This window comes from Coffea eugenioides, chromosome 10 (assembly GCF_003713205.1).
Source record: "Coffea eugenioides isolate CCC68of chromosome 10, Ceug_1.0, whole genome shotgun sequence".
NCBI lineage: Eukaryota > Viridiplantae > Streptophyta > Magnoliopsida > Gentianales > Rubiaceae > Coffea > Coffea eugenioides.
Genome location: NC_040044.1, coordinates 35685820 through 35708459, shown reverse-complemented (window position 1 = coordinate 35708459; position 22640 = coordinate 35685820). Strand labels below are relative to the sequence as shown.

The window sequence follows — 22640 nt, the reverse complement described above, 5'->3', positions numbered from 1 at the left end:
CTCACACCTAGGGTGAGTGTTGTCCCTTCCAATGTGGGGATAGCCTCAAATCTTTAGCAACATTCAAACGTGTCAGGAAAACCATGCTGCTATAGCATTCCCTCTGCCAACAAAAACTTTTTTTTGTGATAATTGAAAGTGTCCGTATAGCACTCGAACATCAGTAGCGGATCAGTAGTATATCCAATTTATGAAGGCATCTTTAGTTGTCTTAATATATGACTTTAAGGACACGTAGCCATGTGAATTTACACTACTTTGGATGACATGCCCATTTGTCATTAGTGTTTTTCGAAGTTAAGCTATGCTGACACTTTTAATTGCCAGGAGTTTTTTCCCTGTTTTTTTTTATATGGAAGCAACCTGCAATTAGTCCTCCCTGCTGTACATTCCATCAACCAGAATCCCAAGGGACTTGTAAAATTATCTCAAAGAGCAGAATGCATATAGCAATTTAAAAGAAGAAGTCGATACTCAAATATAATTCATTGAATTAAAAGTCGATAACAAGTACAAACATAGCAAGTACTAAAATCGCAAACAAGTGCTCAAAGCAAGTACTAAAATCCCAATAAAGTACCGAAAGATTCTCATTTACAATAACTTGAAAGACTTTCTTGTGCACAAACAAAAAGACTCTCATCCCTAACAAGTTGAAAGAAATGCTAAAAGTCAGGTAACGTAATTGTACAATATTAGCAACGATCCGCGAGAGGTATAGTATATATATAGTACATTGTTTGGGCTCATCAAGATGAAACAAACAACTACCACTGCCCATGTTGATGTATGCTCAAGAGTTGTCTCCTCATTTCCACTTCCTTCAGCCATCTCTAGGTGGAGCAGTCCGGCTATGCTTTAGTAGAGGTTAGTGCCAATCCTTCAGAAGAAGAGAAAACAGCCGAGAAATTGAAGGGATGAAGAAAAGTGTATACAGTGATCTGGGGAAACAGAAATTTTTTTTCCAATTCTTGAGCATTTGAGATTGGAAAATGATAGGAAAAAAATTGCAACAATAATAATATAATAACACCCCAGGAAATAGTTTGCGTTCAAGCAATTCAACCTACTAGAAATCATGTCATGCTAGAAATATAGCCTTTGGTCTATCAAATGCGATGGAAAAAATTATAGATATTGGACATAACTATGTACTGCAATTTCCTACTTGACAAGGTGTGTGGGACATGTGTCCAAGTCTCTGCCTCAGCTGGTCCTCACTTAAGTCAGTGCTAAACAAGTCATCATTATTTTTGAAGCCAAATCAATCATTGAAGCAGTTTTGGGGAGCGTAGCATTGTACTCCCAATCACTAACTGGTGCCTGAACAGCCAACATTGTCAACAAGCTGAAACTAAAGCTCGTCGTCCAGGCAACATTACATACAGTAGTGATCACAGTACCAACACTGTCAAGTAATGCACTGAACAAAAGACAGTATGACTAAGCAGATTAATCATTCTCCTTTAAACATCAGATAATATATATTATGTTTGACTAACTACAAGGGGCATTTGTCACGACAAAAGGGACGAGTGTGGATGCAGACACAAAAGTGCACAGATTCAAGAGCTCAGAGGCATGAGAGATTCTTAAATTTCTCTCTTTTATAAAAATGATGGTAGAAGCACCAGTATGATCAGCCAGAACAGTGTTCGATACCAAGCATCCCTTAAGCTAAAGAATCATATGCTAGCAAAATTTAATCTTATTTCACACAAACATAACCATAGATGTTGTCCAAGTTCAAAGTTTTAAACTCGTACATCAGATCAAAGCACTTCTTCGAAATCAGATTAAGGGATCATGCAAAATCAGGTCAGAACCTCACCAAAGGCAACCACGACAAGGAGACAAATTAAAGTTTCGATAATTCGAACAAGAGAAGGTTGAGACATATAAAAAGTGGACGAGTTCAAATAACTCACCCTGGCCATGTTAAAAGATGGAAATCTTGAAAATGCTTTGGATAGAACATCATCATTCACCTCATTACCAAGATCACCACAGAACAAACGAGAATCATCTGCACAACACAAACAGTAATACTGAAGGCATTAATACTAGCAAAAACAAGATCAGTGAAGGAATTAAGACAGGCTAAAATTGTCATAAAAAATGATGAATGCAACCACACAAGGAGTAGAGTACATGAAACTCACTCTCTGGCCAATCTGCAAGTGTAGGATCCTCCCATGCCTGCCCTGCTGCCTTACGAGGTACTGCTTTCTTCTTAGTCTCGGCCTTGTGCTCAATCTCACTACTTGCAAGCGCAGCTTTCACACTCTCTAGCGCTTCAGGTGTTATTGTTTGTGCATCCTCTGAAATAATTGCTGGGCCTGTCCACCAAAACTTCAGATATTAAGAACTGACTGGTTTAACTTTAAATATTGCCATTATTCCTCTTCCTCAAACTATACTTATACCTAAATTAAGATGCAAATATAAACCCCCCCCCCCCCAAAAAAAAGAACTCTTGCCCACACATACAAAACCCCTGGGTCACCAAACTTCCACAATAATATCAGGTACCACGCGACAAGTTTCCCCAATATTTTATTTGGCCCACCTTTGCACCCTAAAATTTGTGAAATCCCCTTCACCTTCTACATTGCCCCCCCCTCCCTCTTTTCTAAAAACTAAAATCTCCACCACTATCATATCAACTTAAGTAAATAATCACACCTCAACAATAAAGAAGGTCAATAATTTTAGAAGAAAAACATTAACCTAAAGTTCTTCTAATGCCTAAATTCAACTTCCTAAATCAATTTAGGAAGTTCTTCCTAAATGAATTAAGCCATATATATAAATGAACAGACCGGGTATTTTACAGAAAAATTGGACTTCCCGGTTCCTCCACTCACATAGACAACAATGGTATACATATCTCGACTCCTACCAATAATTAAAAAGATCAATTGTTTCTCATCATAGCTGTTGACAAGGGAATTCAAATGTCAGGGGAAGAGGAAAAAGAGCCGAAATCACTGCCCTAAATCTCTCCAAAAGTATTCCATCCAAAATTCATATAAAAAAACAACGTGGCTTAATGATTGGATATAGAAAAGTTCGTACCTATTGATACTGAGGGAGGGAGTACACGGTAGGAACTGTAGCGGGAGCAGGATAAACGTGGGGAACCGCAGGAGGAAGAGCAGGAAATTGCAGAATTGAAGCGGCAGGGGCAGCAGCCACATGGTTTGCGGCTGTTGTAGGTGAAACGGAGTCGGAAAGTACGTGCCGGTAGTGTAGGTGAATTGAGACGACGCCGTTGAGGATGAAGAAGAAGCTGCAGCAGCCGATGTCGACGACATAGCGAAACCGCGAGATTTGAGAAGCGGGACCAAAAATTAGGGCTTCGTTGTTTTTGGAGAATTCGAACTCGTCCTTTTCAATGTCATGTTGTTCCATTTTCTGGTTTTGACGAACCTAAACCTGATGATGAGAGGGAAAGAGTAGGGGCGACGGGACGGCAGAGGTAGGGAGCAGAGGAGAGGAAAGTGTCCGACAGAGGCAGAGGGCAAAAATTTAGGCAACCGAGAGAAATCAATTTAGGGCAAAAATTTATCATGGAATTACATCCCTTCAATGGGAAAGCAAGGGTAGTTTGATTGCGGAGAGATTCAATAGGAAAAACTTTGTGGGAAAGCAAAATTTTGGCCAAGAGTTTTGAGAGACAGTTTGCCGAGAGAGAGACTTTGTGCGAGAGATAAAGAAGAAGCAAAATTTCACTGGGAGGCAAAATGAAGTTTTGAGATTTCACTAAGTGTTTTGGCAAAGGAATCTTCCGCCAAAATCCAACGACGTCGTTTTGTGTTTTAATTTTTTTTGGTGTATCTCACATTTTCGTAAGTGTCATAATAGGGAGTCTAAAGGTACATTATTATTTTTATATCAAATAAAATAAAAAAAATTAGAGTATATATTATTGAGTTGATAATTAGTGTCATGATAGAAGTTTTATAATGACACAAACCAGCAAGTGTCCTTATAGATATGTCAGGAAAGACCATTTTTGTTGTAGTGCGGTCCTACTCTATATATAGACAGCCAGCTTAATATATGAAAAGTTGGGGATTCGATAGGGGAAACTTCTTCAAATTTACCTCTTTAGTTCTTATCCAAAGATATTTAACCGGTTGTCCATTCTTTCTTTCTTTTTCATTTTTTTTTTGGTGTTAATTTCCGTTATTTTGCCACCTATGGTTTATTAGCTATGAGCTAAAACAGACAAATTGTGTCTTATATTATTTACATACCAATTAAATAGGCTAAGCCAATTTTCTTTCCGGCTTTCCAATGGATTTTAATGAATGGCAACAAGCATTTCTCACTCATGACATCCCCACAATATATCGAATTGAAACGTAGCCAAGTAACAAGGAGTGCGGCCAGTATAACTGTGGACTGATCCGATACAATACACTTGTTGTATTTAGAGTACAATGCACAATTTTAATTGGAAAAATCATTCAAAACGTCCCTCACATTTTATGAAATGACTTTTTTTATCTCTTACTTTTAAAAATATATTTTTACGTTCCTTACAAATTCATATTGGTCAAATATGGTCTCTATCTAGGTTTCTGATTAGTTTTTTGCCGGAATTCAGTACGTGCCTTGCATATGATCATTTTTTAGGGGCAAAATTATCAAATTAAAATTTACATAATTCGATCTATAGTCCTTTATATTTCACAAAATGAATTGTTTCGTCCCTCACATTTCACAAAATGAAATTTTTAGTCTCTCACATTTCACAAAATAAAATTTTTCATTCCTTGTTGATCATGTGTACAAATAGTTTTTTTTTTTTTTTTAAATTCATGTATATATCTATTTGATTTCACCTAAACAGTACGAATAACATGTAATACATCTCTATTTGATTTCACTTAAATAGACTATTGTAATTGTATATATGCTATTCAATAGATATATACGTGAGTTTAAATCTAACAATTTTACCATGTGAATCTATTCAATATTTGTAGCCTTTCTCTTTTGGTAATAATTATTTATTGAGTTGCGTAATAAGGTCATCTAAGTAATCGGTCCTAATTTGAATTTTATAGTCATGCTAACAAATTGTAGTTTAAATCTGAAATTTTTACTCGCTACCTTTAAGACCAACAGTTGATTTCTTGCCTTGTAATTGTCTTAAAATTTGAAAGTGTTAATCACTTACTTCTTTTTGTCATACTTTTCTTTTGTTTATTTTTTCTGTCCAAATCTAATTCAATGTAAACACTTGATAATGTTTAGAATTAAATATCTTTTTTATTTTCAATTTTTGAGCAAAAGGATATGAACATGATTGAAAAACTAATAATTTTTTAAACCCCCGTATATATCTATTTAATTTTACCTGAACAGTACGTTCAGACGAAATCAAATAGAGATATATTATATGCTATTCATTTTATTCAGGTGAAATCAAATAGATATATACATGAGTTTGAAAAAAAAAGTTATTTGTGCACATGATCAATGAAGGATGAAAAAATTTATTTTGTAAAATATAAAGGATGAAAAATTCATTTTGTGAAATGTGAGGGACTATGAATCGAATTATGTAAATTTTGATTTGATAATTTTGCCCTTAAAAAATGATCAGGTGCAAGGCACGTGGTGGATTTCAATCAAAAACTAGTTGGAAATCTAGATAAGAACCAAATTTGACCAATGTGAATTTGTAAGGAATGTAAAAGTACACTTTTAAAAGTGAGGGACGAAAAAAATCATTTTGCAAAATGTGAGGGACGTTTGAACGATTTTTCCATTTTAATTTATTGGAGTAAACATTAGCGTACATAAGTTGAATATCTTATATGTTCATATATAACAATTTATTGTAATTCTGTATCCTGCAGTACTATAACAAATACTCCCTCCTTTTCATTATTAATACTATTATGTTTTCACTTTTTAAATGTTTCAAAATAAGGAGTCATTCTCTAAAACTTAACATAATATTTTATTAATTTTTCAACTTTGCCATTTAAAAAAAATAGCTTGTCCTACCTACCAATGCATTCCTCATACTTTTAAATGTTGAATATCAGGAAAACATTGTAAAATCACTCAAATGCAATTCATTTAAATATAATGATTACATGTTCCCTTAAAAAGTTAGTTTTACAAAGACGATTCGAATTATGGCACAGAGGAAGTATATCAACTCTAGCAAATTACACGAATATCCATTTTACCGGCCTTCCGTGCGACTAGTGTCAACGCAACACGATGCAAGAATGATACCTTGCACGTACCCTTTTCTTTAATGAAATTTTCTTACTTCTCTCATGCAAGAAGAATGCTCAAACCCCTCTTGTTTAGACACTATAAATAAAGGCCTCCACAAGTCATAAACAACACTTCAAACAAACTACTACTCCGATTTGTAAAGAAAGGAAGTTAAATGGACACCTTGGAGCTGCAAACTCAAGAAAATATTGGAGGCAGCAAAAGAGTAGTTGCAATACATGAAAGTTCACCCTCCATTAATGAAAGCAAACATTTTGATCTTGATCATGACCCTCAAGAGGAGGTAAATTAGACCTGTTTTAAGTTTTAAATCAGGGTTTTTGAAAGTCTAAATCTAATACATGAATTTCTTTCTTGATCTGTCGTATAGAAACCTGGATGGAGAAAATTCTTGTTCTTCATTGGACCTGGTTTTCTTGTTTCAATGGCATATGTCGACCCCGGAAATTGTAAGCGACCCTCCCCACTCCCCTTCTCTTATATGCAATTTTGTGCTTTAGAAAAGGGTTCGGTTCTCACGTCACTGTGCCTGTAGACAAAGTTAGAAATTTCATCTAAACTCTGTGGTCTCTTTGTACAGTGGAAACTGACTTGCAAGCTGGAGCAAACCATGGATATGAGGCAAGCAAAGATGTTTCCAATCTTAGCTCGGAAATTTAATTTCAGAAATATGTGCAAAAAGTAACACTTGTGTAAATGACATAAAAAAAAATATGTCGTGTAAATGCAGCTATTGTGGATCATCTTCATTGGATTAATCTTTGCTCTAATTACACAATCTTTGGCCGCAAACCTTGGTGTAACCACTGGTAAGACAAAGTATATATTCATACCAGTATATTTGGAAATACTATTTTTTAACCAAAAAAAAAAACTTAGAATTTTCTTTTTGGGTTGTGCAGGAAAACATTTATCAGAGTTGTGCAAGGCTGAATATCCTAAATATGTGACATACTCCCTGTGGTTGCTAGCAGAGGTTGCTGTCATAGCTGCTGATATTCCTGAAGGTAGTTGATACTTTAGATATTATATATTACTGAAAAAATTTATATATATTTGACTGCTTGCATGGCAGTTAATCTACACTGATCAGTGTGGATCCCGGTACTATAAATTTTTGGCTCTATTTGGATGGCAAGTTTTTTAACAAACATTTTTTTTTCAGTTTTGAAATTTTTTTTACACGTTTTTAATCATTTTTGTGTGACATGTACATTCTCTTCCATAAAAATAATAAAAGCCAAGCCACAGAAAAACTTTATATTATGAAATTCACTTCTCAAACTAAATTTTCTGGGTCCGTCCATGCTGATGAATTTAAAGTTACAAAATCAAATATTTTGTACGTTAATTACAGTTTCCACTTCTCCCTGCTGGCCGAACAACCGGTTCCAATATATAGGTGATGAAGGAAAATTACATACTAAAGAAAATTTTTGGCTTTATTTGGATGGGAAGTTTTTGGTAAAGTCTGTATTTTATTTTGAAAATTTTTAGTACCTTATACAAATCATCTGTCTATCACACGTATATTCTTTTCAATAGAAACGAAATAAGTCGAGCCTAGGTTTTGGCCTAATGAAAATTTTATATCATTTTACATTAATTTCAAACTGTATGTGAATGAAGTTGACTCTTAAATATTTATTCTGTGTCCGTCCATGCTGACAAATATAAGTGATGAACAAGCATTACAGATTATAAGAGTGTTTAACTATTTTATCTTTGAATAGTCATTGGGACAGCATTTGCACTTAACATATTGTTCCACATCCCAGTGTGGGTTGGAGTTCTTTGTACTGGGATGAGCACTCTCTTACTTCTCGGCCTGCAAAAATATGGAGTAAGTCAATTGATCCTATCTATTCATGTTGTCTCTTTCTTTTAGTTGCATCTATCAAACTCTCATGGTCAAAATTTTGTCCTTGCATGTTCCCGCAAATTGGTCCTTTCTTGGGTATACAAGAGGACCTACCAAATATTTTGAACCACCCTGATTGACTCTTCTTGGCTAGCTTTTGGATAAGAGAAAATCCAGTTGGTATATAACATCTCCAATAATTGGTAGTAATAAACGTCCAGAAAATCCTACTCTAAGCCGCATATAACTTATACAGCAGATACAAACTAAATAATGGTCCATCTCTTTAATTTTTGGGATTCTCATATTTGTAGTTTAGCTGTATTGTGATTTTCAGTCTTTTTTTTTTTATATGAATTCTAAATATCTGTAGTTGAGATATTAATTTACCAGTCTTACCATATGCAAGGGGTGTAACAAGCATATAAAATGAATGAGCCGGCTTTCATGCATCCATGATACCCTGCAAGATTTAATCATATTGGATTGCTTGTTTAGTAAGTCAAAAAATAATCTTGTTCCCTGAACAGACATTTAAAGATAAGATGATTGATATAAAATTACTAACATTTCACTTCTTGAGATTGCCATTTGAAGAACACGAATGTTGAATAAGACCTTTTTTTTTCTTCATTAATTAAGATGATTTGCTTTTTCTTCTTGTTTTGTATTCTATACTTGGACTCCTATGAATCCACATTCTTTTACCTTTTTATTTAATAGAAGGCAATTATAATCAAGTTTATATATACATATACATATACATATACATATATATATATATATATATATATATATATATAAAGAAGGCATACGAGATACATATATAAGTTAAATGTGACGTTTTAGCATGCAAAAAGAAGCTCATAGGAGAGTCAAAAACTTTCAATCATATGCAAATCATATGAAATGAAACATAGATGCTTGAAACATTCCACTAATTTTTTACCTTAGAAGCTTTGAAACATAGATGTTTTTCTTTGTTTAGTGGTTTATGTTTTTGACCAATGAACAAAAATTTAAGCAGTCTAAGTAGAAGTTAAGAATCCAAATTGATACGTTCCTGATGGATTATTTGTGTGCAAATTCGAATTGCCCCAGTTAATGACTATGGACATAAAAGAGTTTCTTAATTTTTTGTCTTTGTGTACCCTGATTAATTAACCAAGTTCATTATGCTTGGTGGAAAAATAGGTGAGGAAGCTTGAATTGGTGGTTTCAGTTCTAGTATTCGTCATGGCTGCATGTTTTCTTGGAGAATTAAGTTATGTAAAGCCTCCAGCAAGAGATGTGCTTAAGGGCATGTTTGTTCCGAAGCTCAATGGTAATAGTGCCACAGGCGATGCCATTGCTTTATTAGGGGCACTCGTAATGCCGTGAGTCCAAACACGTCCTTAACATCCATCAAATATTCAACAGGAGATCAAGCTCCAATTGTTTGCAAAATTATTTTCTTTATCATTATTAATCCTAAAATTTCAAATGTTGACAGGCATAACCTCTTCCTGCATTCAGCTCTCGTGCTTTCTCGAAAAATACCAAAATCAGAGCGGGGCATCAATGTACGGAAATTTAAGATCATTATGCACATCAACAAAATTAAAGTGAGAAAAAAAAGGGTAAAAAAAAATTAAAAAATGCAAAAATTAAGAATGGGAAAGAATAACAATCAATCAAATGAGAATAACAAATATTTAGCATATATAGTGATTGATTTTACTTGTTTTGTGCTTCAATTTGCAGGATGCATGTCGATTCTTTCTCATAGAAAGTGGATTTGCATTGTTTGTGGCCTTTTTAATCAATGTTGCAGTTATATCTGTATCCGGAGCCGTTTGCTCAGGAGAGAACCTTTCACGAGAAAGAATTGAGAGTTGCAATGATCTTACTCTTAACTCTGCCTCTTTCCTTCTGAAGGTAAATTAGAATTGTATTTTTTTTTTTTTGGGGGAAATTGTGTTAAGCAAATTATGCTGACTAATCCTTTGTCTTTGTCATAATTGCTGAAAAGTTGTCTGATTGATGGCTTGTAAAGCAATGGAATCCTTGTCACTGTTTTATTTTAACTGCTTTCCATCTTAACTTTTCCACAAGGCAAACTTTTAAACAATAAAAATTATGATACAGAGCCCCATGTCCAATTTGGGATGTGGAGCTTAGGAGGAAAAGGTTAATTTTATGCATGCAAAAGATTTACTTTAAAAAGGACATTTATTAAAAATATCATTTTTTAAGGGATAATTTCATATTTCATTTTAGGTTATTCCCACAATTTTGACAAGATAGAAAAGTTTCTAAAGTTAAAATATTTCTAACCCTCTATTTTAAAGCAGCTTATTTGATATTCTGTCAGAATTGCTAAGCTCAAATTGTATATCAAGAATCAAGAATCATAATCGAAAAAAGTCAAGAATAGTTAACTTACCCATTTTACTCTTGAAATCCTAGCTGCATAGGCTCTCCCTGGTTAAACAAAATTACCAATTGTTTCAATAATTGGTGGATCTTCCGGGGCTGGATGGCTCATTATAATAGCTTCAGTTTGTACTCTCTAATGTACTATAAATTTATTTTATTTTAATAAAAAAAAAAAACCAACTTAACAGAACTTTCTTTTGAACTACCATTTGCTCTCTAATTGACCTGATCATTTATCCTCTTTCGCCTGTGCAGATGATCCTTTCTTTTGAACTACCATTTGCCCTCATCCCTCTTCTTAAGTTTAGCAGCAGTACCACAAAGATGGGCCCTTACAAGAACTCCATTTATGTGAGCATTTGCACTTTTTGACTCTTTATAGTGAAACAACTAATTGTTGACAAAATAATTGTATCTAGAAAATTGATGGTATAGATGTATGTTTTGTTTTTATATTTTTAATGCAGTACTTGAAAGGTATAAATTAAGTACATACAAATTAGAAGTAAATAGGACACTTTGAATTGCATAAACTTTCATGAACTTCTCGTGGAAAAAAGTGATACTAGACCTATTTCTGGTCGTGTACCAAATAGAATAATCTTACACGTAGTCCCAAGTCACATTCATATTCCTAATGGGAAAAGACGTTTATATAATCCATTGATATATGCATATTTTGACCAACAATTGATTTGACTAAAATTTCAATGTTTGATGCAGATAATCGTGATTTCCTGGATTTTGGGGCTAGGAATCATTGCCATCAATATATACTACCTCAGCACAGACTTTGTTGGATGGCTAATTCATAACAGTTTATCAAAAGTAGGCAATGTGTTCATCGGAATCCTGGTATTTCCCTTGATGGCAGTCTACATTGTTGCTGTATTCTATCTTATGTTTCGAAAAGACACGATTGACACGTTCAAAGAACCGGAAAAGTATGATCCAAATGCTCAAATTCATATGGAGGATGGAAGTCTTAATCGAGATCATGGAGATCATATTCCATATAAGAAGGAGTTAGTAGACATTCCACTTCCTGAATAAATTTTACCCACTTAATTTTAACTGAACTTTGGTCAGGGCGGTAGTTATCTTTATGTAGCAAATTAGCAATGGCATCATACAAAAATCTTGGGCAAGAGAAAGAAGTTTTTCTCTTAGTAATCTCAAAGAGTAATGTTATCAAGAATGTTATTATAAGCATTAGCCGTTAGGACTATGTGCTGACGCACATTATCTTGTAAATATGTAAATTTTCTTGTCCAAAAGTTCAAAAAAAATCTATTATTGATTCAATCACGTTCTCCTAGGACATTTAAGTGTTATATTTGTGTAGAGTGCTTCACAAATGATACGTGTATGATGCTATGTTTTCAGAACCGGACCGGATATCGACTCGGCCGAGGTCAGGGGTCAGGGGTCAATGGGTTCGACCGGGGGTCGATAGGGGTCGAACCGGATGACGTCATAAATAAAAATTATTTAAAAATTAAATTATTGTATATAAAATATCTAATAATATATTGATATTAATAAAGATATATTCATATATATTTGATGTTTCAAATATATTTAACAAGAAAATACAAAGAAATTAGAACAATCAAGTAACAATTTATATTATTTAATAAACATTAGCAAGTTTAGAATTAAAATTATGGATTTAATTGAAAAATAACATCAAATTTTAGGATAATATTTATAAAGTATGAAATATTTGAGGTATATTAATAAGTTTTCACAATTTAGGGGGCCAAAATATAATATTAAAAAAGTTTGAACTTTTTTTACAAAAGCTCCTGTTGGACCGGTTTTTCCGGTTCTGTACCGGTCAAACCCGGTCAAACCCGGGTTTTGACCAGAGTTGACCGGGTTTTGAATCTTCCGGTTTTGATGATCAACTCGGACCGGACACTTGACCGGTTCCCGGTTCAACCGGTCGGACCGGCCGGTCCGGTCCGAGTTTGAAAACACAGGTATGATGTGTGTAGAGTACTTCTGCTTGGACACTTAAAGTGCATGGTTAGCTATCTCGGCAGAATCCAATACTAAGCCATAATCAGAACGGAGGGGATTGGTACGATTCCGATCCCTGAATCGTGAATAATTTTATATTCGCGGCGACTCACTTTGATTTGGCTGATACTGGTCGATTTAAATCCGTAATGCATGGAATCAGTCAAAATATCCGAGTCAATTTAGAGTCAACTCAGATTTTTTTTTTCAGATTATGCCTTTTATGGTATTTTTTATTTTTAGTAATTTTTTCAGATTTTTTGAAAACTTTATATGCTATAATGTGTGTATCATCCGATATCCAATCGATATGTTGAGACGGATGTGAAACAATCGCGGCTGCGACTATGACCCGTGACGGCAAACCATGCTTAAGTGTTATATTGGTGTAGAGTACTTCACAAATGATATGCATGCAAAGTAAGAAAAACTTTTTTTTTACCAGTTCACATTAGGAATAAGTAATTTTTTTGTTGATAAACTAAATAATCTCATCCATTTCACTGAAAGGTGCATTAGTGGCAGCAAAAGCATCAAGAACATGCCAGCACATACAACAGATAGACAGAACCTTGTTTTTAGAGATGGCAAAATGGGCGGGATGGGCGGGATTTGCTTGGGCTTAATATGGAACCGAGTCATATGGGTTTGGGCCCAACCTTGCCCATATGTTTTGGGATTAACTTGGGCGGGATCACTTTGGGATGGGTTTAGATTGATCCCGCCCAAACCCAAATCTATTTTCTACATATTTTTTTCCTTTAATTCATTTTTTATTTTTTTAAATAACTTTAATATCTTCTACACGTTTTAAATAACAACAATTACTTCACAAAGACATACATTTTGATAAGAACAAAATGAACTTCAAAACCTTCTATCATAGCACATAAATACATACAACAAGCATTACTACACCGTGCAACTAGTCTGCGTGTAGAAGTCATCAGTCCAAAATCAAGCCTCTGTCATCAAGACGCTATCCATCAAGAAGTGATCTTTCCATTCACCAAGGCTTGCAAAAGATAAAAATCCACATAACAGTGGGAGAAACAGAGCAATGGTACTATAGAATAGACATCTTCTCAACCAATATGGAAAAGACGGATTGTTGCCATTCACTTTGGTATCCACCAAAGATTTGGATTCCTAGAGCAAAAAGAGTAAAGAGGTTGACAAAGAAAACTTTTGAGAACATGCAATATAAACTTCTGAGATTACAAACTGTCATGTTGTACCTTATACTCCACTACCAAGTTTAGCCACCAATCTTTGGACATCAACACTCATTTCTGCGTCCTCTTCTACCTCAGAAGCATCATAACCTGCCATTATTTAAAAAGAACCAAAATTAATAGAAAAGAAAATAAACATATTTGACATTTAAAATTTCAAATTAATATTACCTTCGCCACCATAAATCCAGTCTCGAGAACATAGCAATGCTTCAACATTGCTTGGCAAAAGTGCATTTCGAAACTTTCCAAGGATTCGACCTCCATGACTGAATGCAGATTCAGATGCAACCGTTGTAATGGGAATGCTCAAAATGTCTCTTGCTAATAAGGAAAGTTCAGGACATCTCAGCATATTTCCTTTCCAAAAATCAAGAATATTAAATTTCTTATCTCTTGGAAGTAATTTCTCCTCCAAGTAAATACCTAATTGGGACTTGGAAATAGATGCCTCATGTTGGCTATTATAGGAATCAAACTCCAAATCTAACTCATCCCTTATTTCACCATCATTTTCAGCATTAGCAATCCTATCTTGGGATTCTAAACAAGCAAGAGACTGGCCTTGTAAATATACCTCAAACAATGCTTCTAACTTGTCTTTAAAATTTTTAACCTTTTCCTCAGCAGTCAAAGGATCAAGCTTTTCAAAACAAAATTGCAAGTAGCGTAATTTATACCTCGGATCCAAAATGAAAGCCAAAGATAGAATGACACTGTAGCAGTCCCAATACTTTTTAAACTTCGCATTCATAAACTCAGCCATACCATGTATAAAATCATCAGAACTATGAAGATTTTTTCGAATCAACAATTCTATTCTCCACACCTTGAGAAAATACAAATTTGCAGTAGGATAATATGACCCAGAAAACAGTAATGTCATTTCATAAAAAGGTTGTAAAAATTCAGTCAAAATTGTTGTATTTGTAAGTTTACTAGCACCTCTTTGGTCAAATAATATAATATGTAGTGCATTGCCAAAAACGAACGTATTGAGTAAATAAAACCAACCTAGGAGTAGTGGTTGGAGATCAAACTTTAAAATTTAACCAACCCAAGTGCACTTGGAAGTTAAACTTAAAAAAGTTGATCAACATTAGGCAGGCAGCAGCACTGGTTTGGATATTCACCTGCCACTGTCCTTTTCCTCTGCTTTTCCCTTGCAGCAGAACAAGGTTGGCTTGTAAACCTGCAGTATTACAACATGTATCAAGTCATACCTCCCTTTATGCAATTCCAAAGATATTTTAATGTAACAAAGGGGATTCAGAGCCATTGAAAAATGTTATTCTGGGGAAACCAAAGGAAACCAAGTCATACCCGAATATTTTTTGGTAAACATCCATTATATCAAAGAAATCATGCATTCCCCTCACATTTTTACGTAGGAAGGATAATGGCAGCACTTACTCATTCCTAAAATTTGACACCTATAGCTGAAGTTAATTAATTAAACAGTAATGAATGTTGGAGAATTGACAACATCCATGTGCAATTATGAGAGCAAAATTACAGATAGAAGATGCGGCAATTTGCCATATTAGTGACTGCCAAGTGCCCTTTGCAAATTGACAAGTTGTTTTGATCGCAAATTTGCAAATGGATGCTCTTTCAAATCTCACATGTACTTTGGCATCGACTGTTAATTGTCTTGATATCTTCTCAATCAAGAGATACACAAAATACTAATGTTGATATAAATTTTGACATTTAAATAGTTAAGAAAATAATTATATATTTTTTTCTTGATTAATTGAAGAAAATATGTTTAATTATTTTCTTAAATAATTAAATATTAAAATGTTAATGTCGGACTTGAGGATGAGCTAGTTTGCTAACTCTTGAAAATGAGTTTCGAAGTTCTTGAATTTCTTTAATCGAAGAATGAGCAGCCCACTTCGTTATTTGAAAAGAAGGTGTAGCCCAATAAGAACTCATTTTGAGTTCCAAAACCTGAGCCCACGAATTAAGCCCAAACACTTTGTGGTCTTTATATGGTTGATCGGTAGGAGTCTAGAACTAATGCCAATTCACTCGTGCACCTGACAAACTTTTGGTTTCAATTCATCGAGGAACCAAATCCAGGAGCTTAGCAGGATATAGAACCGGGGACGACTTTTTATTTTTCCACTTGGAGACTAGAGATGCATTCAAATCCAAATGAAATCAAGTAGCACTATACTTGAGTTCAAAACTCGATCATTGCACTACACTTGAGCTCAAAACTCGATAATTGTCATGGATATGGACTCAATACAATTGTATTTTGCGTGATTTCATCTTGTCGTTATACATTTTTCAATTTTATGTGTATAAATACATCATGATATTGTATATGTCAAATATTTTATTTATTTATACCACTTTTATCTCGCAATAATGTAATGTAATTGTATATTAAGTAATGTAAAAAATAGGGGAAGGGAGTGTAAGTAAGAGATTTCGGGTTCAAATCCTTCCGCTTACACTAAAAAAAAAAGTAATGTAAAAAGTATAATAACTGAACCAAATCGTTCCCAAGCTCAACTTTGCAGGCCTCTCTCCTCATTGCCAGTTCTACTCGAGGTCGAACGAATAGAAAACCTAAAAGATGAACTTGACTCGTGGTAGTGATAAAGGAACTTGAACTTGACTTGAATAAGTTCGACATTTTTGTCCAGCCTTGTTGAGTTCACTTAAATCAACTTAAAAACACTCACACAGACGAAAAAAAAAAATCAACTTAATGCACAAATAAAAAATATTTGCTTAATTAACAAAAAAGTACCATAATTTAATTATCAAGAAAGGGTCCGGTTTGGGCGGCTCACTTATAATTTTGCGAATCTCATCTCTCCCAATATCTTTTTTTTTTTTTTTTGTCAAACTTGACACACTAAACTCTTAGAATTTTTAAAACGAACCATTTTGTCTACTTGTTGAGTTTGAATAGGCAGAAAATTTACCATACGAGTCACTGCACATCAACAGCCATATAGGCGAAATCAGATTTTGTAAAAACCTATTGACCCGTGGTGCAATTTTTCAAAACCTATTTAGAAACTAATGAAGACTAAAAAGAATTTCTTGGAGAAAAGCTATAGCACAGAAAAAAAAAAAAAAAAAAGAGAGAAAATTCTAGCGTTCCTAAAACATTTTGGAGAAAACAATGTAAAGTTGTTATCAAGAAAAGAATTTTCAACCCTACAATTCCAACAAGATTCCTTGTTGGATCCCTAAGGAAAGGTCAAAGTTAGCCGAGTGGATTCTCTGGCGACCTTATCAAGTTGCGACTTGGATGTACAGTTTGGGTCAATATGTCTCTATTGTTTTGAAGCCAAGAGGTTCAAGTTTCAACACGTGGTGATGAGCATTAATTCTTTTTATGAGTGGGGTGTAAATTTTTTTTAAAAAAAAATTTATAAAAACTATATGGATTACTATTCGTGAATTAAATTAACTAATAATTAATTGTTGAATGAATAAATTACCCTCATAACAACTTTTACTCTGTTGAATAGAAAAGTGCAACTTAACAAATAGTAATATGTACCCAAGTGAGTATAAGTGTACAACCAAATGTGCATATTTATATAAATATATGTGTGCATATATATGCTTGAACGTGCACATAAGGATAAAAAAAAAATTACCTACGACAAAAAAAAAATATTTTTATAGTTTTTGAACAGTAATTCATACCCCATTTACATTGTTTCATCCAAAAAGACGATTGAAATAATTTTATATACATCTATAATTTTTAAAATTATAGTTTCTGTGATATTACTAAAATCCAAAAATTATGAACAGGTCAATCGAAATCTCAACCTAATAGTCCAACAAGACATGCTGCATGGTTGCAGTAGAATCCAAATTGAATTGATATGAAAAAGAGAGAAAAAAAAAAAGGCAATAAATATTCCAATCCATCAAGTTTCAACCAGTTACGATCAAAGCACTACTGAGATGGGCAGCATGAATATGACGAATCGTGATGACTTGTGAAGATGCAAAGTCATGCCTTCCAATCCTTTCCCACTACACGGCCTAGTATTAAGGATCGGATCCGCGCCATGGAATTATAGCAAGGCAAATTCTATGTGCAAGTTGTTAAAGAAATAATGTACTCTCTCTGTCTTGTTTTATTAGTTTTTGAAAAAAATGTTTAAATGTTTGGATCCCCTATTTTTTGGAGTGTTTTTCAAAACCTAGTTTTTCAAATACCACTAAAATTTTTAAAAAGTACTCTAAAAGATAATCTAAAAATTAGTTTAAATTTTTTTAAAATTTAAAAAATTTAAAAATTAGAGTGACCAATTAAACTATTTATAATAGTACAAACCTAACAAACTATTTATAAGAATACCCTTACTAATTTTTTATCTATAAGAGTACTTATATTTTCTTAATATTTCCCCTCAACTTGGAGCGTATATATCTTTATAAAAAAAACTATCTTTTTTATTTTATTTTATTTTATTTTTTTTTTATAAAAAAAATTACATAGAACTAATTTTCCGAATTGAAGGCATTCCTAGCCTATCAAGGCGAATTGCTCCACGAGCCATTGTTGGAAACATATTAAATGTCTCGTATATCTTGATTTGCTGGTCTGGATGAGATACACCCACATTGGATAACACATCAGCCACCTTGTTCGCTTCCCTGTAACAATGTGAAAAACGATCCGGATCTTCCATAAACTGCCAAATCTGCCTGATAATTCGTCGGATGTGCCAGGGACATTGAATGCGATGCTGAAGAATTCCAATTAATACCAAAGAATCCGATTGCACATAGATATTCCGAAAGCACCTCTGTGCACATGTTTGGAGACCAATAAGGAGGGCACGAGCCTCTGCTCGAAGACATGTAGTTTCCCCAAAATATGCCGAAAAACCAAGCAAAGGTAGGCCATTTGAATCCCGGAGAACTCCACCGCCTCCACCCACTCCTGGATTACCCTTAGAACATCCGTCTGTATTAAGTGTGAACCTACTAGATTCCTTGGTTTCCCATCGAATAAGTTTGTATGCGATCCCAACATCTGATGGGTTCGGCCAATCATACAAATGATTAAATGACTGTACTCGTCCCACTTTTTTGAAATGTATTTCGACAATGGATTGGATTTCCGAGAAAACGGCTTGACAAATGACATTCGAACGCATACGGACATCTTCAAACATTGCTTTATTTCTTGCCTTCCAAATTTGCCAACATACTACCGTAGGAAGAAGTCGTCCAATAAACCGTCTTATTTCAGAATCATATGATTTCAACCACCAACCCACTATTCGAGATCTCAAATGTGACCCTGATACTTGGAGTCCACATGAAGCCCCAAAATAATTCCAAACTGTTAATGCTATATTTCCATTGGAGAATAAATGCTCGGTTGACTCTTCAGATGCCGATTGGCAGCAATAACACTTTGAGGGTAAATGAAAACCAAAATTTCGTAACCTATCTGGTATCGGCAACCTACCCAGCAACAATCGCAACATGAAGAATGAGGTCTTCAAAGGAAGACGAGGATGCCAGATGCTATCAAAAACCATTGATGTGTTTCGGGCTTGCCTAATTTCCCGAAAAGCTGAAGATACAGTGAAATTTCCAGAATTTGTGGGCGTCCATATTATTTCAGCCTCGCCGCTCTCTTCCGGAAGTGGGTGGTTCAAAATGGAGTGAACCATTTCATGTGGCAGATACTGATATAACCGATTCGCATCCCATTGCCCATTAGTTATGAAATTGCCAAACGACAAGTTTGGGACTACTGTAGCTCGTAAGAACAGCGCACCACATCCCAACCAATTGTCATACCAAAAATGACATGCTCCATCTTTAGCAACCCATAACATAGAAAGTTCCACTTGTCGACTCACATTGACCATCCTTCTCCAGAGTGCGGAAGCCAATGTTTTGATTTCTACCTGACAGGGGTGTAGTCGTCGACAATATTTTGCTTTGATAAACTTAGCCCATAAGGACGATCCCTTTCTGAAGTTCCACCATAACTTGAATGAAAAAGCTGAATAGATATCCTTTAACCTTCGAAATCCGACTCCTCCTTCATCTAATGGATAGCACATTTGAGACCAACGTATCCAGTGAAACTTGGTATCGTCGGTTGATGATCTCCATAGGAAATTCGAGAAGGCATTTTCTATAGTTTTAAATACCTGTGCCGGGATAATTGCAGCTGATAGCAGATGCACTGGCATCGATGCTAATACATGTTTGATTAGAACTATCTTGCCTCCAAATGATAGCATCCTTGACTTCCATGACATAATCCTCCCTAGAATAGACTGGCACACTTCCCCAAAATATGATGATTTACATCTTCCGAAATAAAGTGGGAATCCTAGATAACGTATTGGAAAAGAATGCCAGGTAAAACCAGTGATACGTTCAATAACCCTTCGTCTCGCCGGTGACATTGATGGATGAACCAAATAACAGCTTTTTTGCACATTTATCATCTGCCCCGAACACTTTTGATACAGCTGTATCACCTGCATGATTGTCTTTAAAGATTGTGCAGATCCATTTGCAAATATAAGGACATCGTCCGCAAAAGCCAAATGTGTTATAGAGGGGCATGCGTCTGGAATTTTAAAACCCACAAAACCCGATTGCATGACGAGGTTATTTAAACATCTAGATAAAACCTCAGCCCCTATAATGAATAAAGCAGGCGATAAAGGGTCACCCTGACGAAGTCCATTCGAAGACTTAAAGAAACCATATGATGACCCATTTATAATTACCGAAAACCAGACATTAGATATCAATCTCCAAACAAGATCAATGAATCTTTCCCCGAAGCCAAATCTCCTCAGAACACCAATAATATGATCCCATGCCACTCGATCATATGCCTTAGACATGTCTAGCTTCATTACCACATTACCACCTCTCTTCTTTTTTCCAATACCCGATATTAACTCCTGAGCTAGCAGAAAGTTTTCTGAAATATTACGACCCTTTACAAAGCCTGTCTGCTGGGGGGAAATAATTTTTGGCAAAACATAAGCAACTCTGTCTGCTAAGATCCGTGATATCAACTTGTTAAAGAAATTGCACAGACTGACTGGCCTGAATTGTGAAAAATCCTGAGGATTTGATATTTTGGGTATTAGCACAATAGAGGTAGAGGTGATGAATCGAGGTAACTCAGCCCCACAGAAAAAGCTGAGTATTGCATTATAGACATTCTGTGCAACCACTTCCCATGCAAAAGTAAAAAATTTTCCAGTGAATCCATCAGGGCCCGCAGCACTGTCTCCATCCATTGACCTCACAACTCGATAGACTTCCTCAATTGAGGGAAATTCCTCCAATTTGTCATTGTCGTCTTCGGAGATAATGGGCGGAATTAGATTCAGCATATCAGAAGAAGATTGCAAAGATCCCGTGAAAAGATTTGAGAAGTAAGATATTGCCTCATCTGCTATCTCAGCATTCGTGTCCACCCAAGCACCGTTCGGTTTTTTGATGCAGTGTATCATAGATTGAGCTCGTCTCTGCCTAACCACCGCATGAAAGTACCTTGAGTTACGATCTCCTTGGGTAAGCCATTTTATTCTGGCCTTTTGGCTCCAGAATTGCTCCTCAATTGACAGTGCATGCCGTAGCTCCGCCTGAGCCTTGCTAAGCTGAACATGAAATTCCTCCGAATCATCTTGATCCACAGCTTGCTCTGCTTGTTGAACTGCCATTTCCGCAGATCGTACAGCGTCAAATATATTTCCAAAGTGATGTTTATTCCAAGTTTGAATAGCCCTTCTCGTTGCCAATAATTTAGAACACAAAATACGCAAAGGAGAACCGACCACCTCTTGCTTCCAAGCCTGACTAATAACCTGTAAGAGTTCGGGTTTGGTGGTCCAGAGATTTAAAAAACGGAAAGGCCGTGGCTTATTATTTGAATGAGCCGCAAAAGAAATTTTCAACGGTGAATGATCCGAAGGATGTCTAGCCAGGTGAATCACAGAAATTTTATCTGAAATATCCAAGCACTCCCCATTAATTAGAAACCTGTCCAACCTCTTAGAAATCCTGGCTCTACCTCTCCTATTATTCGACCATGTGAAGCTAGGTCCTGAGAAACCTATATCAAAAACTCCAGATTCCTCCATGAAAGACATGAAATCCAACCCCTCTGCTAACGCAAAAGGACGACCACCACTTTTTTCATGAGGAGCTAAAATAACATTGAAGTCCCCCCCAATACACCAAGGAAGAGAGATAGGCTTATCACTTAATAGGTTGCACCATAGTTCTCTTCGTTCATCCACTGAACACTTAGCATGAACAAAAGACATGATAATAGGACTAGATAGCAACATACTCTGAACATGTATAGAAATATGCTGGTCCGAGTTACCCACAATGGAACAAACAAAAGGACTGCTATAAAAAACCCAAATATCACCCGAGTGATTAACAAAAACATAATCAAATGATAAACGTAGACGGATGGACTCCAATTTAGCTACGTCTAATTTTGGTTCACAAATTACAACAAACTGGACATGGTGAATACGAACTAATTTAATCAATCTTCTTAGATTAGGGGCTTTAGAGACCCCTCTAATATTCCAAAAAATTCCACTAATCATGAGAAAGAACCTGGAATGAGTTTTGGTTTGATGTTGTTGACCTTAATTGTCTATCGGTTGGCGCATTGACCCGCACACCTTTACCCCTAGCTTGTCGGCAATTCCTCTCAACGGCTACAGATTGGTCAATATTTAAATGGTGTACTGATGGATCCAGGGCCTTGTCACGTGGAACAACCATTCGTGGAGATAAATTACCTGCATTAGTTGACAAAA

General features: G+C 35.2%; 1 protein-coding gene, 1 long non-coding RNA gene and 1 pseudogene across 2 annotated transcripts; 1 reads left to right on the top strand and 2 right to left on the bottom strand.

The window, feature by feature from the left end:
• Positions 1–570: 570 nt before the first annotated feature.
• LOC113749981 lies at positions 571–3492 on the bottom strand (annotated as a pseudogene).
• A 2932-nt stretch (positions 3493–6424) lies between these two features.
• LOC113750764 (metal transporter Nramp1-like) lies at positions 6425–11602 on the top strand. Its single transcript, XM_027294705.1, has 12 exons — positions 6425–6553; positions 6641–6719; positions 6851–6891; positions 7001–7079; positions 7173–7277; positions 8004–8113; positions 9326–9507; positions 9624–9693; positions 9875–10048; positions 10609–10671; positions 10805–10900; positions 11273–11602. Exons 1-12 carry the CDS (start codon positions 6425–6427, stop codon positions 11600–11602), a joined length of 1458 nt encoding a protein of 485 aa, XP_027150506.1.
• Positions 11603–13677: 2075 nt separating this feature from the next.
• LOC113750170 lies at positions 13678–14398 on the bottom strand. The gene is made up of 3 exons (XR_003464638.1): positions 13981–14398; positions 13813–13899; positions 13678–13723 (listed from the first exon to the last, which is right to left on the bottom strand). It is a non-coding gene; the product is annotated as an uncharacterized LOC113750170 (long non-coding RNA).
• Between the last annotated feature and the right edge of the window lie 8242 nt (positions 14399–22640).